Source organism: Phaseolus vulgaris, chromosome 5 (assembly GCF_000499845.2).
Source record: "Phaseolus vulgaris cultivar G19833 chromosome 5, P. vulgaris v2.0, whole genome shotgun sequence".
NCBI classification, from domain to species: domain Eukaryota; kingdom Viridiplantae; phylum Streptophyta; class Magnoliopsida; order Fabales; family Fabaceae; genus Phaseolus; species Phaseolus vulgaris.
In genome coordinates, this window is record NC_023755.2 from 3,260,346 (window position 1) to 3,283,273 (window position 22,928).

Consider the following 22,928-nt stretch of genomic DNA (forward strand, 5'->3'; position numbering starts at 1 on the left):
GTAATTTCGTGCCTAGATGTTCATGTCCGTACATACTCATTTTAATACTTTTTATCTTTTCATAGTTTCTAATAAACTCATATCCTCGTAAAAAAAACCTCACGTGTGTCAATTAGTATATTTATAGAATATCAAATTATAAATAAATTGGAATGTCGGTGATTTTATTAGAGAAAATACTGACAGGTCCAAGTTATTTTTGTTACAATAAAGTATATAAAAATAAATTTTTGATACACGTAGTTGCTTCAGTTGATATTAGTAGATGCATACTTACTTGTTTATGTATATTTGTTTTATAGGTTTTAACTTTTATGTAATAAAATATTGTTTTTGGTATTTCATTTTACAACCTTAATATATTAATGCTTATACTTTCTCTAACCATCAAGACAATTTTACAAAAATTGTCAATATCATAATATGTATTAAAGAATAAGGTGTTAACATTACTTTATGTCTACAACCTTCTAGAAATAACAATTTATCATTTCTACATATTTTTGTACGTAGTCAATCAATTTCGTATACTTATATAAAACTAATAAATTATATTTTCGTATACTTAGATTAATAAATTATGTTATCAAAATATTTATTCATATAAAAAATATAAATATGTATTTAATGTCGTGGACATATAAGTTATGTTAGTATTAGAATGTTCCTTCAAATAGAAATATACATTTAATGTTTTATGAATAACATTTATTACAACCATTAAATCTATAAGGACAAACGCAATTATAAAACGAAATAATTCCTTTTGTCTTACAATATCAAACGGCAATGACACAACTCTATTTATATAGAAGATATTTAAAAAAAAAAAGTTGAAAATTTACACAAACTTACAAAGTTATAAACAAATATGAATGAAGTTGAAATATTAAGCGTGTTCTTTAGCAATCTAAATAGTGAACTTTATCTTGTATAACACTTATTTTAGTGAATAATTATATAATTGTTTGATCACATTATATTGTAACCAAATATTTATCAGGAGTGATTGTGTTTTAAACAATTTTCAGTCTTAATTAAGAACTATTGTGATTCAAGTATTTTTATCGGAATGATTGTGTTCCAAACAATTTTCAGTCTTAGTTAAGAACTGTTGTGATTCAAACAATATTTAGTTTTAACCAATATTATGTTTAAACAATACTCAATCTTAATTAATAGTGACTATTTAATTGCTCAAACAATATTCAGTTTTAATCATATTCAAAGAGTCTTAACTAATAGTGACTATTTTTCAAATGATACTTGGTTGCTGAGTCACAAGTGATTATATTTTAAACAATACTTGATTGGTTGTTTAATAAATAATAATTGCATTCCAAATAATACTTCCACTACTCGATTTTTTAATTTAGATAATATCTAAAAAATATTATTTAAAATAATATCTTTAATTTTAGTCAACAATTTAAATAACGTTTTCTTTTATTTTTTTCTATCACTACTAAAAATTATCAAATAAAAATTATTTTTTAAAGATAAAATGTAAAAATAATTAATTACTATATTAACTAAATTAGAGATTATTTTAAAAATTAAAAAATATTTAATTTTTAAATTAATTTCTATTATTATTAAATATATTTTAGTTTACATAGTAACTAATTTAAAGTTTACATCCCAATTAAAAGTTTACATTACCCTTTTGTATATTACAGTGCTAAAAAGTGAAACCTCGATATAACCACCAAAACAGACTTCATGAAAACTGCACATCATATCTTTGAGGACTTTCGTCAAACAATTAACAGACATTGGTATTTAATTATAATAATATTAATAAATAATGATATATTTTTATAATTTTTTACATATTTTAATTTTTATAATTTAGTGATTATTCTTCATTATAATAATATTTATATCAAACATTTTAATTTTATTTATTATTTTCATTATCTTAAAAAAAATCTAAACACAATCAAAATATTCAAACGGTATATTATACAACAAGGACACAAACTCTACTAGGACAACCAAGCTTGAAACTTAGTTCTCACTCGTACACACTACACCAAGAATAACTTATATCAGAACTTACATCTTCTGATTTAAGTCTTATTTTACAGTAAATTTATTCATAAGCATCACCATAAGAAGCCAAACTAAGAACAAAGAAGGTTTCCACTGTTTCTTTAAGGGTAACACAACAACACCTTAAAGTTTGAGAAAGTTCTTTTCCTTCAAGCTTTCCACAGTATCCTTGAGGCTCACTTCCAAAGGAGTAAATTCAAGCCCCAAGCTCTTTGCTTTTTCCTTCGAAACCTGGAATATTGGCACATATGGCTTATCATCTTCACACCTGGTAATATTGTTGACACAGTGAAACGGTTTTAGAAATATCAGAACAACAAAAACTCCATCAAATTACTTATGATTATACAATGCAAAACAAAAACAAGACCATGTTGACAATTTTGATACTATAAAAAGAATTATACTCACTTCTCTGGAATTTGCAATGTTGGGTACAAATCACGTAAAATCTTGACAACCTCTGAGAAGTGTGCGACTCTATCAACTAGTAAATATCTTCCATTAGCTGAAGCACTCTCATATGCTAGAATATGGGCCATTGCAACATCTCTCACGTCCACCCATCCCACAATATCATTTTTAAATGTTTGCGCACCTGCATCAAGGCCATAGAGTTTCTTCAATCATCTAAGAATTGTGCAGTCAAAAGTCATAACAGAGTTTAAATTTTCAAAAAATTACATAGATGCAGACAAAGCAAATAATAGAAACCTTGCAGCATAATGAATAAATAGTAATTACCATTAACCAAATTCAAAACTACAGAAGCGCTGGTGTTAAGCTCTGGTTGCAAGAGAGGTCCAGAAACCAATGCCGGGTTCACTGTAACCAAGTCAATATTGTTTTCTTTCACAAATTTCCAGGCAGCATCTTCGGCCAAAGTCTTTGAAAGGTTATACCATAACTAAAACATAAGAAAAACAAGGAATGTGAAAAACAGGGTAACATGACAAATTATAACACTTTGTTGACATTTCAATAAATATAAGTATTACAGTTCAGTAGTTATTGTGTAATCAGTGTTCAGAGGCAATTAATTGTTATCTTTTAAGAAGCATATCTACTATTTGTGTGGTTCACCAATGATGTTTAATCTCGGTAGTAAGGATTAACAAGTTGATTAGGGGAAACAGCACATACCCCATTTTCCTTACAATATTCAGGATCGGAATACCAAGTCTCGTCAACCACAACATCAGGGGTTTTAGGCCTGTAGTTGAACGAAACTGCAGCAATGGAAGAAGTTAAAACGACACGTTTCAGCGTGGGCGAGTTCACACACGATTTCAGAACATTCAGAGTCCCCTTCAAAGCTGGATCCAACAACTCAGTCTAAAATACACAAAGTAAAATCAAAATATTACAATCCACAGATAAAAAAAAATGCACAAATCGAATTGCAATGCAAACGAAACAAACCTGCGGATCTTTGGCATTGTTGAAAAAGGGAGAAGCAGTATGAAATACAGCGTGAGAACCTTCAACGGCAGCGTCAAAGGAACCTTCTTCTAGAAGATTCGCCTTCACGAGATGCAACCTCTCCTTGGCACCTTCAAGGTTAAGCAAGTGATCAACCTTACTGGAATTATCTGCACATCACAAATTATCCAATCTTTAGTAATACATCACCATCTTCACAAATAATCACCAAGGACAAAAAAAACCTATAGAAGAAAAAAAGCACATACTTGGGTCGCGAACAGTGGCCTTAACAGTGTAACCGCGTTGGAGGAGAAACTTGACGAGCCAGGAAGCGATGAAACCGGAGGCGCCGGTAACACACACTACTTGTCCGGCGCCGGTGCTCATTTCTGGATTATCTTCTGCGAGCTGATTCTGTGTTGAGTGTTATGTTATGATGTGTTAACTGAATCTGAAAGTGGCGTTTTAAAAGAAATGGAGAAAGTTAGAGTGCGTTTTCCATTAGAAAAAGTGTTAGTTGGATATGGTTACTACATGGTTCTAGAGATACAAAAAAAAAAAAGGAGTGGCTTCCAGAACCTAACTTGTCTTTATCTCCACTTAGGAAAATGTCGGTACACTGTTATTTCTCTTTCAAGTTGAAATTCGAATTCCATATATTATTATTTTATTATAATACTTTATTATTTTTAATATGTATTTTATTATAAAAGATCATAATTAAGTGATTCTGGATGAAAAATAGATTGTCAAAGAGATATTTTCAATCTAGATTAGGCCCATCAACTTTATTGTCTTGATGTATCAAAATTTGTTATTGAAGTGGATTGGGAGTAATTTAGAAGAAAAAGTGTAAAAAAAAATAGGTTGTTTGAATTGAAGTAAGTAGATTTAATATGTAGAGAGGATTTATTAAGGTTTTTGTGATGTGATGATGATGATGATTGTTGGAAAAATTTTAATTTTTAAAAAAATTAAAAGGTAAGTTTACATATTGTTATGTTTAAAAGTATTTAAATAATAAAATATGTGATATTTTTAAGTGGATTTAAGTTAATTATTTTTAATTATTTCTAGTTAAATAATTCTTTTTTATATTTTAATTTTCTATAATTAAAACATTATTTTTCATAATTTTATAAGAATTTAGTTAAAAAATACGAATTGGTCAAATTGTTTGAAAAAAATAATAAATAAAAAAAAAATATTTTAGTATTATAATTATAAAAATTTAATTAAAATACATTTGTATATTAAGTTTAAATAATAATATTATTTTTATACTTATTTGTTATAATTAATATATTTATTATTATATATATTTATTTTTATTATATTATTATTATTATTTAATAAGTTTATTTAATCATTATTAATTTTTATTTTTATTCATTATTATTTTAAAATTTTATTTTAATTAATATTATTATTTATAATTATATTAGTATTTTATAAATTAATTTTAATTATTATTATTATTATTTAAAAAATTTAATACACAAAAAAAACACATTGAAACGAGTCATTTTAAAACAATTTAAGTGCAATTTCTGAATAAAGCGTTTGACTCCATTAAAAAGAAAAAAACAAAATTACACTGTGCAAAGGTTCAGGAGTGACATAACTTTTGCGTGATCTACGTGATCTACGTGATCTACGTGATCTACGTGACGTTCATAAGCTACTTTCTCAAAACAAACACTCAACTCACCTTCCTTCTATCCGTCAAAATAGTGAAACTGTGAAAACAAACATAATGTGCAAGTGTGTCTGAATTCAAACATTTAAAGTAAAGTGTTGAAAGAAAGGAAAAGGAAATTTATTTGTGAATTCACACACCATACCATATATGCATAATAATGTTGTAATCAAAATAAGTTTAATTATCATTAAAAAACTATTAAATAAAAACTAATTTTATAAATAAAAATAATTAATTGTTATATTAATTAAATTAGAGATATTTTAGAAAGTAAATTTTTATTTATTTATAAATTAGATTTTATTATTGATAAATAATTCCTAAATTGATATCTAATTAACTACCAAGTTTTTGTTACCAAATTTAAATAATTGGTAGTTAAAACTTTGGTAGCATACCAATTTATAAACTATTTAAGAATAATAAGAATTAATTTAAAAAAAAAGTCTCTAAAATAGTATCTAATTTAATTATTATAACAATTAATTATTTTTAATCTCTAAAATTGATTTCTATTTCATAATTTTCTAGTAGTGTATATATTAATATATTTTAAAGATAATTTATAATATAATTTTTTTAAAATATTTTAATGTGAAAAAAAATTTAAAAATATAATTAAAGTTAAAAGCAAATTTAAATTAAAACAGAAAATTATTATAAAATTTTAGTAAATAAAAGTATTATATTTCATATGAAATAAAGTATCAAAATTTAATTTATTTTATCTTATCTTATTTCTTATTTTAATATTTTTATTTTAATCATTTTAATAATATATATTAAAAAAATATTAAATTTATTTTGTTTTGTTTTATTAATTACTTTGATTATTCATTTACTAAATTAATAAATATATTTATAAATATTTAGTTACTATATTAATAGCAATTTAAAAATATATAATAAAACTAATTTAAAATTTAATCAATTAAATTTAATTAATTTGCTTACAAAAATAATTTTTAAACATCGAAACGAGTTATTTTATGTGCTCGTCCGGTCAATTGTGTCATCATAACGCTCCCTATTGAAGCCCTTCCACTTGTTTGACAATGGTACCCCGATTATGAAATCGGTAAAAGGATGCCGACAGACCGAATCGAGGATTCTGGTCGTTAGGGCTGACTTGTTCGGGTAGGAATCACCATCCTTCTCTAGAGTGTGGACCTTGTCCTTCGGCCCCTCAATAGTCTTGGGATCGGTGGGAGTGGTGAAGGACCTGCCGACAAGGTTGGTCGGTCCAGCAGATGGTCTCCTTCCCTGAGCTTCTTCTTCATCTTTTCATTCTCCTCTCAGAGAGCTAGGATCTCATCTTGATTCTTCCATGCGATCTCCTCATTCATCTCACATCCCTCGTTATAGCGACATCAATAGTGTCATAAGCTTAACTTCGGTCATTCTCTCACTTGTCATGCTTCAGGTTGATACCATCTACTTTCTTCTTAACACGAATTCTCTCGGTCCCATGGTGAGCGCCAATTGTTCTCGAACGGGGTTAGGACCCAAAGAACTATTGAGATTGCTCCTCTCCTTCCTTGGTTGGTTGGTCGGATAACACTTCACTTCCTCTCCAAGCAAGTTCTTTCCTTCCTTCTACTCGTTCCACCTCTTGGTCTCCTTGTAGCCCAGACTCGGATGGTACCTGCAAAAAGCACTCCGAAGCTCATGTTTAGTATTTGACACTCGGTAGTCAGAGCACTGTATGATGACGTATGTGATTCTTGAAATCTTTGCTATTTATATTATTTTAGTGGGTATTTCTTATTGGGTCAAATTAGAAGGTTTGGATCATGTTTAAAAATACATTACCTAACTTTTAACCTTTAATTAACTCGATTAACTCTGCTTGAGCGTAATTGAATTTGTGGCTTGGTTTGCCCATTGATGGGGACCGAGGCATGGTATCGGTCAACCCATTGATGGGGGAGACGTACAAGTCATTTGTACGAGTCTCTATCAAAATATTTAAATTTGTTTGTTTTATTAATAATAAAAACCTTTTTTTTTTAATTTCTTTATGTAAAAAAAATAAACACTATATAAAAAAAATTGTTTAAAGAGATTAGAAAAAATATATACAAAATGTTAACATCACCGGTGCATAATTTCTGTCTAGACTCAACACAGCCTATATAGAAGTATAAATCTTTATAACTATTATATGATATTTAATATTATTTTTCGTATTTTTCTATAAAGGAAAAAAAATAGTTTTCTTTACATGATTCTGAAATTTAGGATGAACTATATTTTAACTTGGGTCTGGGTAGCGTTCTGCGCGTGTCTATTTATTTACGAAAAATGATACTTGGCCTCTGAAAAAGCAAAACACGTTCATCTACAAAAATGATACTTTGAAACTGAAAAAGCAAAACACATTCATTCCACAAACCATTATAATACTACAATAATATTTTTTTTCGAGCCATGTGTTGTTCCCATCAACACTTTGGTGCTTATAAAATCTGAGTTTGAGATTGAGTGAACACACCATAACATAACACTCAACACAGAATCAGCTCAGAGCAGAAGAACATAAACCAGAATGAGCACCGGCGCCGGAGAAGTAGTGTGTGTTACCGGCGCCTCCGGTTTCATCGCTTCCTGGCTCGTGAAGTTTCTCCTCCAACGCGGTTACACTGTTAAGGCCACTGTTCGCGACCTAAGTATGTGTTTTTCTTCTTCTATATTACTTTTTCTTTTCCTCTCTCAATATTTTCTATATTACATTTTCGAAAATTAATTAAAGATTGGATAATTTGTGATGTGCAGGTGATCCAAAAAAGGTTGATCACTTGTTTAACCTTGATGGTGCGAAGGAGAGATTGACTCTCATCAAGGCGAATCTTCTAGAAGAAGGTTCCTTTGACTATGCTGTTCAAGGTTGTCATGCTGTGTTTCACACTGCTTCTCCCTTTTTTTTCATTGCCAAGGACCCGCAGGTTTGTTTGGTTTCAAATTCCATTTGAGCATTATCTGTGGCTATATATATTTTGTTTTTACTTTATCTATTTCAGGCTGAGTTGCTGGATCCAGCTTTGAAGGGGACTCTGAATGTTCTGAAATCGTGCGTGAACTCGCCCACGCTGAAACGCGTCGTTTTAACTTCTTCTATTGCTGCAGTTGCGAACAAAGAAAGCCCTAATAAAACCCCTGATGTAGTGGTTGACGAGACTTGGTTTTCCGACCCGGAATTCTTGAGGAGAACGGAGGGATGGTATGACCTTTCAAAGACATTGGCAGAAGAGGCTGCGTGGAAATTTGCAAAGGAAAACAATATTGATTTGGTTACAATAAACCCAGCATTGGTTAGTGGACCTCTCTTGCAACCAGTTCTTAACACCAGTGCTGCTGCAGTTCTAAATTTTGTTAATGGTAATTACTATTTTTACATTATTATATATGCTCTCAATTTTCTACTTTTTCCTTTTTCTGCATCTTCATTTCACAATCTAATATTTTTTTTTAACTCAAACTATGTTATGGGTCATTTTCAACTCAAACTATGTTATGATTTTTAGCTGCACAATTCTTAGATAATTGAAGAAAGTGTTGCATGGCCTTGATACAGGTTCTCCAACATTTAAAAATGTAAGTGTGGGATGGATCGACGTGAGAGATGTTGCAAATGCCCATATTCTAGCATATGAGAATGCTTCAGCTAATGGAAGATATTTACTGGTTGAGAGAGTGGAACATCACTCAAATGCTGTCAAGATCTTGCGTGATTTGTTCCCAACAATACAACTTCCAGAGAAGTGAGTATAACTATTTTCATCATAGTTTCAAGATTGCACACCATTCATATAACTTTGTTACGTGTTTGTAAATTATAAATAGTTCATGTTCTTGTTGTTCTGATTTTTCTAATACCCTTTTACTCTATCAACAACACATTACAGGTGTATAGACGATAAGCCATATCCAGCAATATACCAGGTTTCGAAGGAAAAAGCAAAAAGCTTGGGGCTTGAATATACTCCTTTGGAAGTGAGCCTGAAGGATACTGTGGAAAGCTTGAAGGAAAAGAAGTTTACCCCATTTTAAGTTGTTACCCTTCAAGAATGGAAACCTTCTTTACTTATTCACTTGCTTCTTATGCTTATGCTTATGAATAAATTTGTTGTGAAATAACACTTAAATTAGAACTAGTAAGAACTGAAATAAGTTATTCATAGTGTGACTTAAAAAGAATAGATTGACATAATTCAAGGTAATATATTGTTCAAATTATTGTTATATGCTTTCTATGCTTATTTTAATATTATGAAACTCTTAATGAACGTGGTGAGTTACTTTGCGTCACTAGTTTTTTTTATCAGTAATAAAAAATAAAGAAATGGGAACCACTTCAGGGGTGGTCCAACCCTTATACATGAAGAGCTAGCGCCTTACCAACCTTCAACCAAGGAACACCGTCCAACTTAAATAAGGAACAACCAAATCAATTCAAGAAAACATTAAACAACTAGCCTCATACAATCCACTGGATTCAAAACCTAGTTGAGGTACATAAAGAAATTACAATAGGACTTTGCAAAAATCCAAGACCAAACATTTACCTGTACCAGTGCAAATACCTCGAGCGCATCTATCACGCCCCTGTCGAAGGTCACCGAGTTCCCATGTCTCCAAATTTCACTCACAACACCAACCCAAATCGCATCCCAAACGTCATTAACCACATCAGAAGTCGAATACAACCTGAATTGTTGGAAGTTTACCAAAGGGTCCTTGTGAATAACAAACGACACTCCAAGCCACTCAAAACAAAGACACCACATCCGCCAGGTAAACTCGCAGAAAACAGATGACAGGACGACTCTTCCACCTTCCCACACAAACCACACACCAGATTCTCTACCACCACCCCTCGCCTTTTCAAATTTACCCTAGTAACAATCTTATTCTCCATCACCCTCCAAACAGTGACCAAAGCGGAAGGCAAAGCTTTGCACCTCCACAACTTACTGTAAACTGGAGAAACCTCCCCAACTCTATCCTTCCTAACCAGAAAATAGGATAAGTTATCCGTAAAAGTATGAAACCCTAAACCCTTCCTAACTTTCCATCACCAGTGAGATAGATTCAGAGCTAAACTACACGTGATTAATATGCATGATTCCATTACACGTGATTAATATGCATGATTCCATTACACGTGATTAATATATTGTTGTAGTTAATAAATGGTACAAATATCATATAATATTTATAAAGATTTATTCTTCAAATTAAGTTGGGGTGAGTTTAAACATAAATGATATACTATTTAATATTAGAATTTGGTATAATATTTCATCTAGAGTATTTTACTTTCTTTTATCTAATAAAAATAGGATTCAATTATGATTTTATAATTATAAAATGAAAGTTTTTGATATTGACTCTTATAAATATATATTTTTCGTCACTAGTTATTTTGAAGTCTAATACATAATATGACGCGAATGTGTGACGAGAAAAAAAAAGTATAACATTTATAAAATAAATATTAATAATGTAAGAATTGTGAATTGAAATTTAAGATCGGTAAAATACAAAAAAAAAGAAAGTATTTTAGAGAAACAAAATTCATAAATTTAAAACAAATAAAAATATTGATTTCAAAATTTATTAAAAAATTATGAAGGCAAATCTGAAAGCTTAATAAACAAAATTAAAATTACTGAATAGACTCATGTCACATTTCTTTATCAAATTGAACTTATTTACCATTCAACGTATAAAATCGATTGGAAGACATCTGAAATATGAAAAATGCATACATAGTTTTGGTTTCATTCTCAGTAAGTAGATTTCTATGTAGGTGTTTTTTATTTTATTTTTTTTGTAGATAAAATCAATATTCAATAAATATAAATAAACATTTTAAAAATTAAATTTATTTATTTCATTGATAAATATTTTTTTAGATTATTATAAAATATAAGTAATTTTTTCTATTAAAAAATAATTTTAATGTAAAATCAAGAAAATAAAATTTTTATTAAATAATTAATATGTTTTAAAGTTAATTTAGATTATAAATAAAATAATTTAATTTAATGAAAATTAATTTGTGTTGTTTCATTTATTTTTTAATATAGTTTGTTATTGTTAATGAAGATTAATATAAAAATTCAATAAAATAGACTAAAAAAAGGTCAAAGAAGTATATCATATCATAATTATCCATGATAAAAAAAGTCTAAAATGAATATTTAAAATATTTTTCAAAAATGCATTACAAAGTATTTTTTTTTTCAAATTTAACTTAGTAGTTTGAAACATTAGTTTAACAATTTATTAAATGATTAAAAATAAACTTTGTTAATGAAACTTGAAAATTATTATTATAGAGTTGAATAAAAATGCATTTGATTTTTTTATTTATTTTAAACAAACAAAAATTATATTTAAAAAATATTTTTTTAAAAAAAATAATAAACGTTTAATTAGTATAAAAGAATTACTTAAAATTAAAAAAAAATTATATTTTTTAAAGTATAATTGAGAATTTATTTCCTGATTTCAATTTAAGAAAAAAATTTCTTTGATAACCTCCAATTTATTTACAATGATAGACCCTTTTAGTTTCTAATAATAGAATCCATTGCACTGTGACCTAATTTTAATTTCTTGAAACATTTGTGTTTGTATTATATGTTTCTAAATATGTGTTTTACAATTTTTTTCGTCTAATAGAAATAAATAATATTATGTTTTGAATAATTATAAAATGAAACATGAAAAAGTTTTGATATTGAATCTCATAATTTTTTTTTTTTAAACTGAAAAGGTTATGCAAAAAGATAATAATTTTTAATATTTATATTTCAAATGTTAAAGTTCCCAAATTATCTACTACCTTATCATCTCTCACTTCTCTCCCTCCATTTTTTAAACGTCACCGTATGGCTATAGCTTCCTTCTTCTTCACTCTCTCCACGCCCTTCTTCTCTCACTGCAACAACCCCTCTCTGCCACCTCATTCATCTCTCCTCTTCTTTCCTTTTAAACTCAATTTTTCCACTTTCACCACCTCCCATTTCGTCCACACTACACCCACCGCCATCTCCGCTCACCGGAATGGTGGCAACTCGTCGGGGAGTGGCGGTGGAAACGGTGACAGGGGTAGTGGCGGCGGTGGTGATGAAGACGAGGAAAGGGGCCGCAATAGGGAAGAGGCGATGGTGGCGCTGGCGGAGGACGGGAGATGGCTGGAGAGTTTGCCGGAGGACTTGGCGGCGGCAGTTGCAGCGGGGAGGGTTCCGGGTTCGATAATGCGGAGGTTCTTCCAGATGGAACAATCGGATGTGCTGCGGTGGTTGCTCAAGTTCCGAGGGTTCAGGGAAAGGTTGCTCGCAGATGATTTGTTCTTAGCCAAGCTTCTCATCGAATGTGGTGTTATCATCTTCACCAAGGTTTTTCTTTCATCCAGCTTTAATTTCTTCTTCTGTGCGAATATATATATATATATATATATATATATTTTTTTTTTTTTTATTTTTATTATTTAGGTAAGAGGGGTAAATTTTAATTTTCTCTCATATGGAATGAATTTATATTTATTTAAGTAAAACTTGGTGTGAAAAAAACCGTTGAGGATTTTCTTAATATGGAGGATGTTAGAAATAATAGTTCGAAAATAAGAGGTTGAAGTGAAGGCTTCTAAGTTAGAAGTATTAAAGGACATTAATTTTATGTAACTGCTAAAGATTTGAAGGGTCACTGATATTATGAACATTCATGGTTAAATCAAGTGTATTACCAATCCATGTAACTATAAATAGATTATCAATCTATGCAAGTAGTATGCCAAATGAAATCAAATCTCTACTATTTCTCAAAATCTCTTTTGGTTGTAGTCCTATAATTGTAAAATATAATTTGCGTTGACCTGAAAAAAAAAAACATGTGATAAAGGGTGATTATACTATGAATTCAAAACCATGGATTGTGATTTTCACCAGTCATGAATATATAAGATAGTTTCCGTAGACAATCGTGCCATGAATATAATAACATATGGTGTCTTTTAGTGAAGCGTCTGTAATACAAATGATCAATCTGTAATGGATATTCTGTGTGGTTCCAGGCAGCTGCAGAGTTGGAGCGCCGTAAGGAGAACTTCAATAAGGAGCTGGATTTTGTTGTTGCCAATGTGGTATGTTTATCACCCAGATATAATATTTTTTCTGTAGTAATCTAAAAAAAGAATTTTAATTTTTTTTTCTAATTTATCACTTTTTAGGCTTGTGATTGAAATGTTATTACTTTGAAGATTCAATTGCATGCCTGGTTACTCTAATTAAAAAAAAAATCTTCTTTAATTCTTATAAATATTCTTTTCTTTAGCTCAAACCAATATCTCTTTTAATCTTGTAGTCTTTCTGATAGAGACGAAGATATTAAAATGGTATAAATAAGGACTAAAATAATTAAAAATGATGTTCAATGTTTAAAATGAATGTTTCTAAGTATGGAGATTAATCATGTGGAAAAAGAAGTGTAGAGATTAGAAAATAAAATTGTTGCAACTACAATGTGTCAGCTGCTTTATGTCTTCTATCTTAAGTTTTGTTGAGTTTGTGAACTACTACACTCTAGGTTTGGTTTCCAATTAGCATATTTAGATCAACAGGTAATTGAATTACATTCTCTTACGAGACTTTATTAAACAAGTTCCTCCATAAGGACTATTTATGACAAAAAAATAGGAAGAGAGACTAAAATTAGCTTCTTCATAAGTTATAATGAACTTATGAGCAAATTAATTTGTAAGGGTTTTCTCGAACCAATCCCTCTAAATTTTTGTTTTTAGTACCAATTCTTCTACATTTTTGTTTTTAACTTGTGCATAAGCTCATTATAGTTTATGAAGAAGTTAATTTAGTTTTCTTCTTATCTTTCTCTCCTAAAAACCTTTATGGAGAAGCTTGCCCAAAATTACCCTAATACTCCATCTAAAGTCAATCCTCATTGTTTATTTTTCGTGCCTAGAAGCAGCATGGTCTCAAATTTCCCCTTTTATACTAATCATATTTGAACTAACTCTTTGCACTCTCGTGAAACTCAATCTGTATGTTGCCCCGTTCTTTTTATGTAAGAATTTGGGAACCTCCTAATTCAGTTTTTAAATTTATTTTAGGTAACAGGCATTGTAACAGGTTTTCTACTTGTTTGGTTTCCTGCACCTACTGTTTCTCTCAAACCTCCCCTTGCAGTCACTGCTGGACCTATTGCTAAATTATTCTATGGTTGTCCTGATAATGCTTTTCAGGTTAAGACTCTTCATTCAGCTTACTGCATTTCTTCCTTTTCAATTGTTATAATTCTAGCTGCAATTGCTATACTGTATATGATTAGAAGTTAATAATCTCTACAGGTGGCTTTACCTGGAACATCGTATACCCTTCTACAAAGAATAGGTGCTATAGTGGTATGTCTTGGGTCATTTAAAGCAAGTCACATAATTTTTCCTTTTAAATGAGGATCATCTCCGTCTCTTATGCAGCGTAACGGCGCAAAGCTATTTGTTGTTGGCACCAGCGCTTCATTGGTAAATTAGCACATTATTTGTTTGCAACATGCCCTTTTAGCTTGTTATAGTCTTCTGGCAAATTCAAAAAAATTCCGCTGCTATGAAACTTGGCCTTGGTTCTTGCAATTGGAGTTATGCTGATCTTCAAAATGTATAGAAAAACAAAAATTAATTTAGGTTAGACTTCCTGCAGTAGTTTCATTGTTTTGACAGTTGGATTGAGCTTTTAGGTGTCAAGGTTTAAGATTTAAGTTAATGGAGAAGTATTATATTGATTAGAATTTTTCTTGCTGTTTCTTCGTATTCCACACTGTTTCCTAGACTGATAAAAATGTTTTGCTGAGTGCATGTTTTGAGACTAGATTACGTATTTAGCCATATAACAGTGAATTACTTCACCTAGAAGACATTGAAACGAACAACTAAGTATATATAGCAATATGGTGTGACATAGTTAGTAGATAGCCTTGTTCTTTAACATGTGATTTAGGAGTTGATCCTTGATTAGTGTGTATGGAAAAACGTGTGTAGAAAAGGTCAACTCCTTAAATAGATTTCAGTATTCCAAGAAATTAATCTTTTGACTCCCAATTGAAGAATACCCTAATTCAAAAATAAATAAAAATCATGAAAGAATAAGTTTAGATGCATCATTAAGCACAGTAGAGGACATAAAAATACATTTTACAAATTTATTTTAATGATATGTCACCTGTTCCTCTCAAGCATGTTGTAGTGTGGTTCGTATGAGGCATACAGGCTACATATTCCCAAGAAGAAACTGTTTCTATTGTACTAATTATACCCATCCATCATAGCGAAGTTCTATAAGCAGAATAATATCAACAAATGGCATCTGAGATATATCTTGGGCGTGCTCTCCGTAATTTGACTGGTGGCAATGCCTTTTCAGGTTGGCACAGTTACAACAAATGCGTTGATCAATGTAAAGAAGGCTGTTAATAAAACATTTGCTGCCCAGGCTGAGAATTTACCCGTAATATCAACCAGCGTAGCACATGGAGTTTACATGGTTGTCATTAGCAACATCAGGTATTCCATTGTCAGAACAAACTACTATAAATATGTTTTACGCCCATTTTTCTACTATCTTGGTATTTTTACAGTATTGGACATCCCACCAAGAGAATAGAAGTTGTGAATAGATGAATGTATTCCGAGTTATTTTCATGTTTTAGTTGTGTGTCTAAACAATGTAGTTTTTCCCAATTATAACGCATAATAATTTGAAACTGACTGACTTTCTTGGTTAGTTATCGTAGTTTTAGGAATGAAATACCCTGCACTGCTATGAAAAAAATTTGGAGTACATATGTTATTGGAAATCTAAGAAAACTGCAGCTGTGACCCAGCCGAAAGTTTGTGATGGTATACAAAATAGTATTTGAAACGTGCTGTTATTTTTATCAGTCTTAGGGGTTTGTCCATCCACTTTGTTTGGTAAATGAAATACTCTATTGATAGTTAGGTTTTTGGTCGCTCAAAATTTTATATCTTTTTCAAATTAGTCTCTAATATCTATTAACATTATTTCCGTTACCAAATGGTATTTTGTTTTTCACTTGGTCTCTCTAAAGAAGGCTTATTTAGTAAGGAAAATTGTTTTATAAGGGGTATGTTTAGAGGGCAAAGAGTTTAATTAAGCCTAACTTTTTAAACAAAGAACTAGACCACAACAACAAGGATAAGATAATAACGGAACCTTTTCTGATACCAACAATGGGATTCCAGAAAATCCTTTTCATGCAATTGACAATGAAGAGAAACTGGTACCCTATTCCAAAGTAGCTTCCAGCTGGAAAAACTTGTGATTTCAAGCAGGAAAAATTATCTTGTCACAGTTGCAAAATTTGCGGATCATGAGGATCTCTACTACTTAGCAAAACAAAACAAAAAGCAAAAGAACAAAAACAAGAAAACCTCTTATTAAGGATTTGCCTTTTTTTTTCAGGTACCAGGTACTTGCAGGAATTATTGAGCAACGAATTCTTGAGCCATTACTACACCGAAACAAGCTTATACTAACCGCATCATACTTTACTATTAGAACTGCCAATACCTACTGGGGCTCGCTACTGTAAGATTATTGATTTAGCTCGATTAATCCTATGAATATGTACCATTAAGCTTTTTCTTTCTTTTCTGCCTCATTATTTATTTCACATTTGTGAGTAGGTGGGTGGATTTTGCTCGATGGGTTGGAGTCCAGAAGAAAAAAGATTAAGCATATTTTGTGCAATGCTGCATTGGTCAAAGAGCCCAAGTATATTGATTCATGGATACAACTTCAAATTGATGATTAAGTTTGCTCCCCTATATTTTGTTTCTCTTCCTGCCTTGTCTAAGCAAAATTGTACATTTGTAGGTAACGAACGTTGGCAAGCAAGAGTTATTTTTATGTAAAACTAAAAATGCTTTTGAGAGGTTTTTTACTCTAAAAGTTATATACTTTTTAATAAAAAAACACTCTCGGAAACACATGTATTTAAACAAGTCTTAAATAAACATTGATCATGTACAGGAACACATCTATCATCACTGGTACTTGCGACTTGCACTTATGTTGTTTGATCTTTGCATTTTATACAACCGGCAGTTATTTCTAATTGTTACTGTGCGTACTGAAATCAAATTGAATGAAAACTATTTTTGCGTGGCTCCTTAACAGCTATTGTCTTCTCCTTCTTTATCTTCCAATTACTCAACTAATGTTGTCAGAATAGTACCTAGTACCTTCCTCTGGTAGTGGTTGTGATAGTGTTGGTAATGTCTTGGGAACCATGACAAGGTGTCAGAAGCAGGAAGAAGAAGAAAAGAAAAGGAAGGCAAATATGTGTAGAACATATTATTAAACTCAAACAAAAGAGTTACAAAACTTTATAAGATATAAGGGATATATTTATATCAAAGCCAAGTTACATAGGAAAAATATTTATAACCAGGACAGTTGTTTTTATGAGAATTGCGCCCTGGATTTGCAATAAACCTAAATCTCCTATATTCAAATACCACATTGGATATAAGACAAAGATGGCAAATCTAAAGTCTTAAATTTTTTATATTTATTTTTCTATATTTCTTTTCTGTTCCATGCAGTTTATATGTTGGTAAGATGAGAATCAAATAATTTTTTTGCCTTTACATGTGTGGCTACAATTGAGGTTGGGGAAATTTGTTCTCCTCCCTCTATCATTTGCCTATGTCCAAGCTTAAAGACAAACATTCTGTTCAAAAATATAATAAACATTTATAAGGATTCAACACATATTATAAATGCTTTAGACTATGTATCAATACTGTCTATTCAAACATTTCGTTTATGATATGAAGTATACGGGCAAGATGGTTGCGTATATTTGATCACACTTCTATTTGTTGAGGTCTATTGCTTATAAAATCAATCACGGTTGTTAAGTACATAATCAAAACTAAATATTGTTGAACCAAGTGGTGTTCAAACTTTGAAGAATCCAACCTCTTTGAAGGATGATGAAGCTTGACTGTGCTTGCTGTTGTTGTGTTGTCCTTTTAGATAGGATCTAGGGTAGATTTAATATGTAATCCACTCTTGATTGAATCCAAAGCATAAGCACTCTCAATCCTTTTAAAAGAAAAGTGTTTTTCAAACTAAGTGAAAAACAACCTGTTGTTTTGTTGAAACAACCGATTGTTTTATACTTAGGTGCTTTTAGAAAAGGTTGAAAACTGTTTTTCAAATGGTTGAGCTGTCAAAACCAAAACAACCGATTGATTCGTGGAAACAACCGATTGTTTGTTTTGGTACCATAACAGAAAATTATTTTGTGCTTTGACTAAGCTTTAAATGTTTTCTAACTGATTACGCTCTAGTTTTTAATGCTTTGACCAATCTTTAAATGTAATTAATAGTTTGTTAAGATTTGATAACAAACAACATCTTTGAATATACAGAAAACAAATTTGAGTTTTTCACTGATTTTGCTTAAGAAAAAAAAATTGAGATTACTTAGAAATTGAGATTGATCAAAGAGTGTGAACTAGGATTTTCTGCTTGTATTGATTTCAGATTTGTTCTGTAACAAGTGTAATCCTTGTATCTGTTGAAAGAAACCTTGTGTGTTTGCTGAGAAGTGTTGTGTGTTCTTGAGGGGATCAAGATCAACATTCTTAGTGTTGGTGTGTTGATCAAAGGAAGTGTGTGTCTTGAAGGGTTCAAGGTCACTTCTTTGATTGTGGTGTAAGTGATCTAGGTTTGATTGCTTAGTGGATTTCCTTAGTGGTTTCTGAGAAGACTGGATGTAGCTCTGGGTTTAGAGTGAACCAGTATAAACCTCTGTGTGCATTCTTTCTATCCTTTAACTCTTTAAATTCAGTTTTGTTATTTGTGAACTGGTATAAACAACCGATTGTTTCTACGAAACAACTGATTGTTTTTCTGGTGCTGTGCTTTTTGCTTTGTGTTTTGAAAAACTGAATTCTTTATCAACTGATTCTTAAAGTAATTTCATTCAAGGCTGAAATGTTTTCGAAAACCCTCTTTAAACCATTCACCCCCCTCTGTTTAAAGTCATACATTCTAACAAATATAAGTTCCATTAAAATTTGATCTAACAATTCCTTAATAGCATTGCTTTCATTCTTTAACAATGTTGGCTTCTTCTACTACTATGTTATTGATGAATTTTTACGGCAAATGCACTGCGTTTGTCAAAAGTAATAATTGTCCCTAAGGACGGATATCGATCCCACAAGGAACCGTGAATTATCGAGTACAATAATCGCTAAATATAAAAACAGAACAATTAAACAATTAAAAGAGTTTTGAATTAATTGTGTTGGCACTGATCAATAAGAAAACAAACAAAGAATTAGTTGTTTCAATTGAAAAAATAAGGATTAGTTTCATCTCTCTCACTCTCAAGTATTTTGATTAGCATGTCAATATTAAGTTCTTTGATTGAAATTGATGCCCGTATAAAAATCATTTATATCGATTCCTCGCATATAAAATCCTTAAGAATGTCCCCTAACTATCGATCCCTCGCATAATTATAAGAACAACTTAGAACGAAGCTCAGACGTTTAATAGCAATTAACATTTCAAGTCTATTCCTAGCACTCAAATATGTTAAGTATTGTTGTTTAGGTCCGAACCCTAAAAATACCTCCCGGTCAGATTTAAGATTCTCAATTTGTCACGGAAAATTAAAAGTAAAACAACAATACCAATAATCAATCAAGAACTGAATATTAATATATAAAAGATCACCTCAATACATAAGAGTTTGAGCAGATTACTCCCAATCCCAAAGGGTAGAATTAGCCACGCATACTTCTATCACCTTCCATTCTCCCAATTGGGCTACAATTCACTCTATGGTGTTTTCCTCTCAATCTGGCACCCTAAGGTTGAGCCTCTAGCCCTCTATTTATCCTAGTTTTCTAGGGTTAGGTTGTTTATTGTGTCGCGCTAATGGGCTAAATGATAAAACATAAAAAGGCCCAATCTTTCTTTGCATCCTTTTCCATTCTGGGACATTCTATCTTTATCTTTTTGGCTCAAATCATTCATCTTTAATCCAAATCTCCAATCTTCCTTAGAAATATGCAATTAAAAAGGTATAAATTCATAAATTAGGGATTATTTTATATGTAAATTAGCAATAAATCCTCATAAGTGCCTATATTTTAATATGAAATATTACTGAAATTAGACACTTGTCAGTTATGGAAGCAAAACTTACATAGATTGAATGAACCTCTTTCTAAATATTTGCTAATATTCAGAAATAATAACTTTTCAATTCAATGTTAGTTGCAAACAATAAATGGTTAAATCATTCAATTGTGTTATCATTCAGTGCGTCCAACCAACCCCAAATTGAAAACTTGTTGGTTTTAGTGAGGTTGAAAAAATTAAACATTTTAAGATTGACAAGAATATGTTAATATCTTTGCTCAAAAGGTGAAGAGCAAAGATTCATACTTTTCATCTTCTCATTGGTGAATGCATGATCATTTTGAAAGATGTTGCACTACAATTAACTTTAGAAGTATACGGCAAAGCAGTTAATGGATCTACTTTGTATGATTGAGGAGAAATGTGTTTTAATTTTTTAGGGTTTATGCCCCCAATGGAGAAGTTTTAATTGATTTCACGATTAAATTAAAATGGTTAATAAATAATATGATTGTACTATTAGATGAACTAATTGAACATCAATTACACCAACACATATTTTAAGGTTGATTGGTGGAATACTTATGTTAGATAAATGTAGTAATAACATTCACTCAATGTATTTAAGGTTGATTGGTGGAATACTTATGTTAGATAAATGTAGTAATAACATTCACTCAATGTATTTATCATCATTGTGTGACTTTGTAAAATAATATAGTCGGAGTTCTATTTGTTTAGAATTAATTGATCTCTAGCTTAATTTTAGCCTACTTTAAGTTTTATTGGATATAGGAGTTTTGAGTCTTTGTTACCAAATCATGCCCACAAGGATGCAAGAATATGAACTTCTTGCATTGTCATTTAAAATTATAATATGACATCAAATTGATAATGTCCAAATGCAATTTGGTTTATGGCAACCATTTTCAAATTGTGTACATAATCTTCACAAACTTCATGAATAAACATGAGTATTCATGAGAGGATGTAATGATACCAACTGAGTTGAAGAACCCTGTAGAATGAATTTTCCTTTAGTGATCGACAAAAACATGTTATTTTCTGTCAACCATTCCGAGGGTCTATCTAGCACAACACTGAATATTTGGAATGATTTCACGTATATTCAAAAATATTTTTATATGGACAAAACTCCACACATGTTTGTGGTACATCGTCTTCAAGTACACAATGTCCACAACTATATGTCCATAACAATGAAGGAGTACTTTGTCTCTTAAATGTAGCTCCAACTCAGTTATATCCCAACAATTCGGCTTCACTTCAAGCTTTTCGTATCTTGTGCAAGTATTTGTCACTAAATTTGACACCAAGTTTTTCTTCACTTTTATAGTTCTCATCCCGATAAGCGTTCTGGATGATCGTCTTTGATCAGCCGATCTAAGGAGTGTTTGTTAGCGTCGTTTACATCCACTTATAAGAACTTTAAAAAAGGATTTTTTAAAGTATTGATAAAATGTGTTAGGAAGAAGTATTTTTTGATGATGATACATTCCTTTTTATTGGACGAGCAACCCCTCAAAATTCAATTCTTGGTCTTGCCATATGATGAAGTTGGAAAATTTTCAAGTTCTCTCGGTTTTAAATCAGTTGTTTTGAAAGCTTCCCACTTATAGTTTTCTAGGAATCTACCTTTTCCCTAAACCAAGAAGAGATTTTATCGCTATGTATTTTTTCTGATATTGTTGTTTCTGTAAGTAAATTTGTACTCTGTTGAGTGTTTTCATGAAATGCGGGTTTAATGACTTTCATTAATCTGAAAGGAAAGACTTATTTTCAAAAGTTGATGATGGGGCAAACACCTGGTGATGTTGAACCGAAAACTGAAGTTGAAGTCGTTACACCACCCAATTGAGTGGATCTTACACCTGAAGCTACTCTCGCATCGAGGCATAAAGAAAAAAAAAATAAGAAAAGGAATAGGAGTGGTTGACGTTCTCATTGTGACACCGAAAAGAATGTCATTAAAGAGGAGATTGTTGAGATGGTTGTTGAAAGGTTGAGCATGCATAATGAAATTGAAAACATGTGCAGAGGCTTGTTAGACATGTCTTTGTCCAATCATGTTGATCAAGGAAAATGTATTTGGTTGCAGAAAGAGTTGGATGAAACTCAACAATATGATATAGAGGCTTGTTAGACATGTCTTTGTCAATCATGTTGATCAAGGAAAATGTATTCGATTGCAAAAAGAGTTGGATGAAACTCAACAATATGATATAGAGCAATATTGATTGGGTTTCACTAAAGCCCTTCAACACGCCAAATACTTGTACAAAATTTCTTTCGACGAAGGAAACTTTGATATACGAAAAGATTTTTATAAGAAAATCTTGTTGGAATTGAAGAGATTCCATGTGAGGAAGAAAGAGTTCAACAAGATGCCAACAATGCTAAGAATAATATCGTAAAAATATAATAGTTGATTTTATTTATCTTTTTGTTGTACTTTTGATCAATAGTTGTCAATACATATTTTGAGTAATAGGTGATGTTTTATTTCATTATTTTCT

The 22,928-nt window shown here is 30.7% G+C and overlaps 3 protein-coding genes across 4 annotated transcripts; 2 read left to right on the top strand and 1 right to left on the bottom strand.

The window, feature by feature from the left end:
• Window positions 1–1,948: 1,948 nt before the first annotated feature.
• On the bottom strand, window positions 1,949–4,047 carry LOC137834863 (cinnamoyl-CoA reductase CAD2-like). The gene is made up of 6 exons (XM_068643086.1): window positions 3,747–4,047; window positions 3,478–3,647; window positions 3,199–3,390; window positions 2,800–2,962; window positions 2,467–2,653; window positions 1,949–2,323 (listed from the first exon to the last, which is right to left on the bottom strand). The coding sequence occupies exons 1-6, from the start codon at window positions 3,865–3,867 to the stop codon at window positions 2,179–2,181; spliced, it is 978 nt and encodes a 325-aa protein (XP_068499187.1). The 5' UTR covers window positions 3,868–4,047; the 3' UTR covers window positions 1,949–2,178.
• Window positions 4,048–7,661: 3,614 nt separating this feature from the next.
• LOC137834865 (cinnamoyl-CoA reductase CAD2-like) lies at window positions 7,662–9,490 on the top strand. Its single transcript, XM_068643088.1, has 5 exons — window positions 7,662–7,851; window positions 7,958–8,127; window positions 8,203–8,560; window positions 8,757–8,943; window positions 9,088–9,490. Exons 1-5 carry the CDS (start codon window positions 7,731–7,733, stop codon window positions 9,230–9,232), a joined length of 981 nt encoding a protein of 326 aa, XP_068499189.1. The 5' UTR covers window positions 7,662–7,730; the 3' UTR covers window positions 9,233–9,490.
• Window positions 9,491–12,037: 2,547 nt separating this feature from the next.
• LOC137834866 (protein RETICULATA-RELATED 4, chloroplastic-like) lies at window positions 12,038–17,270 on the top strand. 2 transcript variants are annotated; one of them, XM_068643090.1, is made up of 9 exons: window positions 12,038–12,591; window positions 13,266–13,334; window positions 14,319–14,450; window positions 14,556–14,609; window positions 14,685–14,729; window positions 15,625–15,764; window positions 16,684–16,809; window positions 16,908–16,996; window positions 17,047–17,258. In XM_068643090.1, exons 1-8 carry the CDS (start codon window positions 12,082–12,084, stop codon window positions 16,954–16,956), a joined length of 1,125 nt encoding a protein of 374 aa, XP_068499191.1. In that variant the 5' UTR covers window positions 12,038–12,081; the 3' UTR covers window positions 16,957–16,996; window positions 17,047–17,258. The 2 variants fall into 2 exon arrangements, with proteins under 2 accessions (XP_068499191.1, XP_068499190.1); XM_068643089.1 differs by having other exon boundaries at window positions 16,908–17,270.
• Window positions 17,271–22,928: the final 5,658 nt, after the last annotated feature.

What these genes read in the sequence shown, in the direction of transcription:
- LOC137834866 (XM_068643089.1), top strand. Translation starts at nt 12,082, where the DNA reads ATGGCTATAGCTTCCTTCTTCTTCACTCTCTCCACGCCCTTCTTCTCT. An exon ending in ATTTTGTTGTTGCCAATGTG is followed by an intron (nt 13,335 to 14,318) that starts GTATGTTTATCA and finishes AATTTATTTTAG; the next exon opens with GTAACAGGCATTGTAACAGG. An exon ending in AAAGAATAGGTGCTATAGTG is followed by an intron (nt 14,610 to 14,684) that starts GTATGTCTTGGG and finishes TCTCTTATGCAG; the next exon opens with CGTAACGGCGCAAAGCTATT.
- LOC137834865 (XM_068643088.1), top strand. Translation starts at nt 7,731, where the DNA reads ATGAGCACCGGCGCCGGAGAAGTAGTGTGTGTTACCGGCGCCTCCGGT. An exon ending in GGCCACTGTTCGCGACCTAA is followed by an intron (nt 7,852 to 7,957) that starts GTATGTGTTTTT and finishes TGTGATGTGCAG; the next exon opens with GTGATCCAAAAAAGGTTGAT. An exon ending in TCATTGCCAAGGACCCGCAG is followed by an intron (nt 8,128 to 8,202) that starts GTTTGTTTGGTT and finishes TATCTATTTCAG; the next exon opens with GCTGAGTTGCTGGATCCAGC.
- LOC137834863 (XM_068643086.1), bottom strand. Translation starts at nt 3,867, where the DNA reads ATGAGCACCGGCGCCGGACAAGTAGTGTGTGTTACCGGCGCCTCCGGT. An exon ending in AATATTGTAAGGAAAATGGG is followed by an intron (nt 2,963 to 3,198) that starts GTATGTGCTGTT and finishes CTTATGTTTTAG; the next exon opens with TTATGGTATAACCTTTCAAA. An exon ending in ACATTGCAAATTCCAGAGAA is followed by an intron (nt 2,324 to 2,466) that starts GTGAGTATAATT and finishes CAATATTACCAG; the next exon opens with GTGTGAAGATGATAAGCCAT.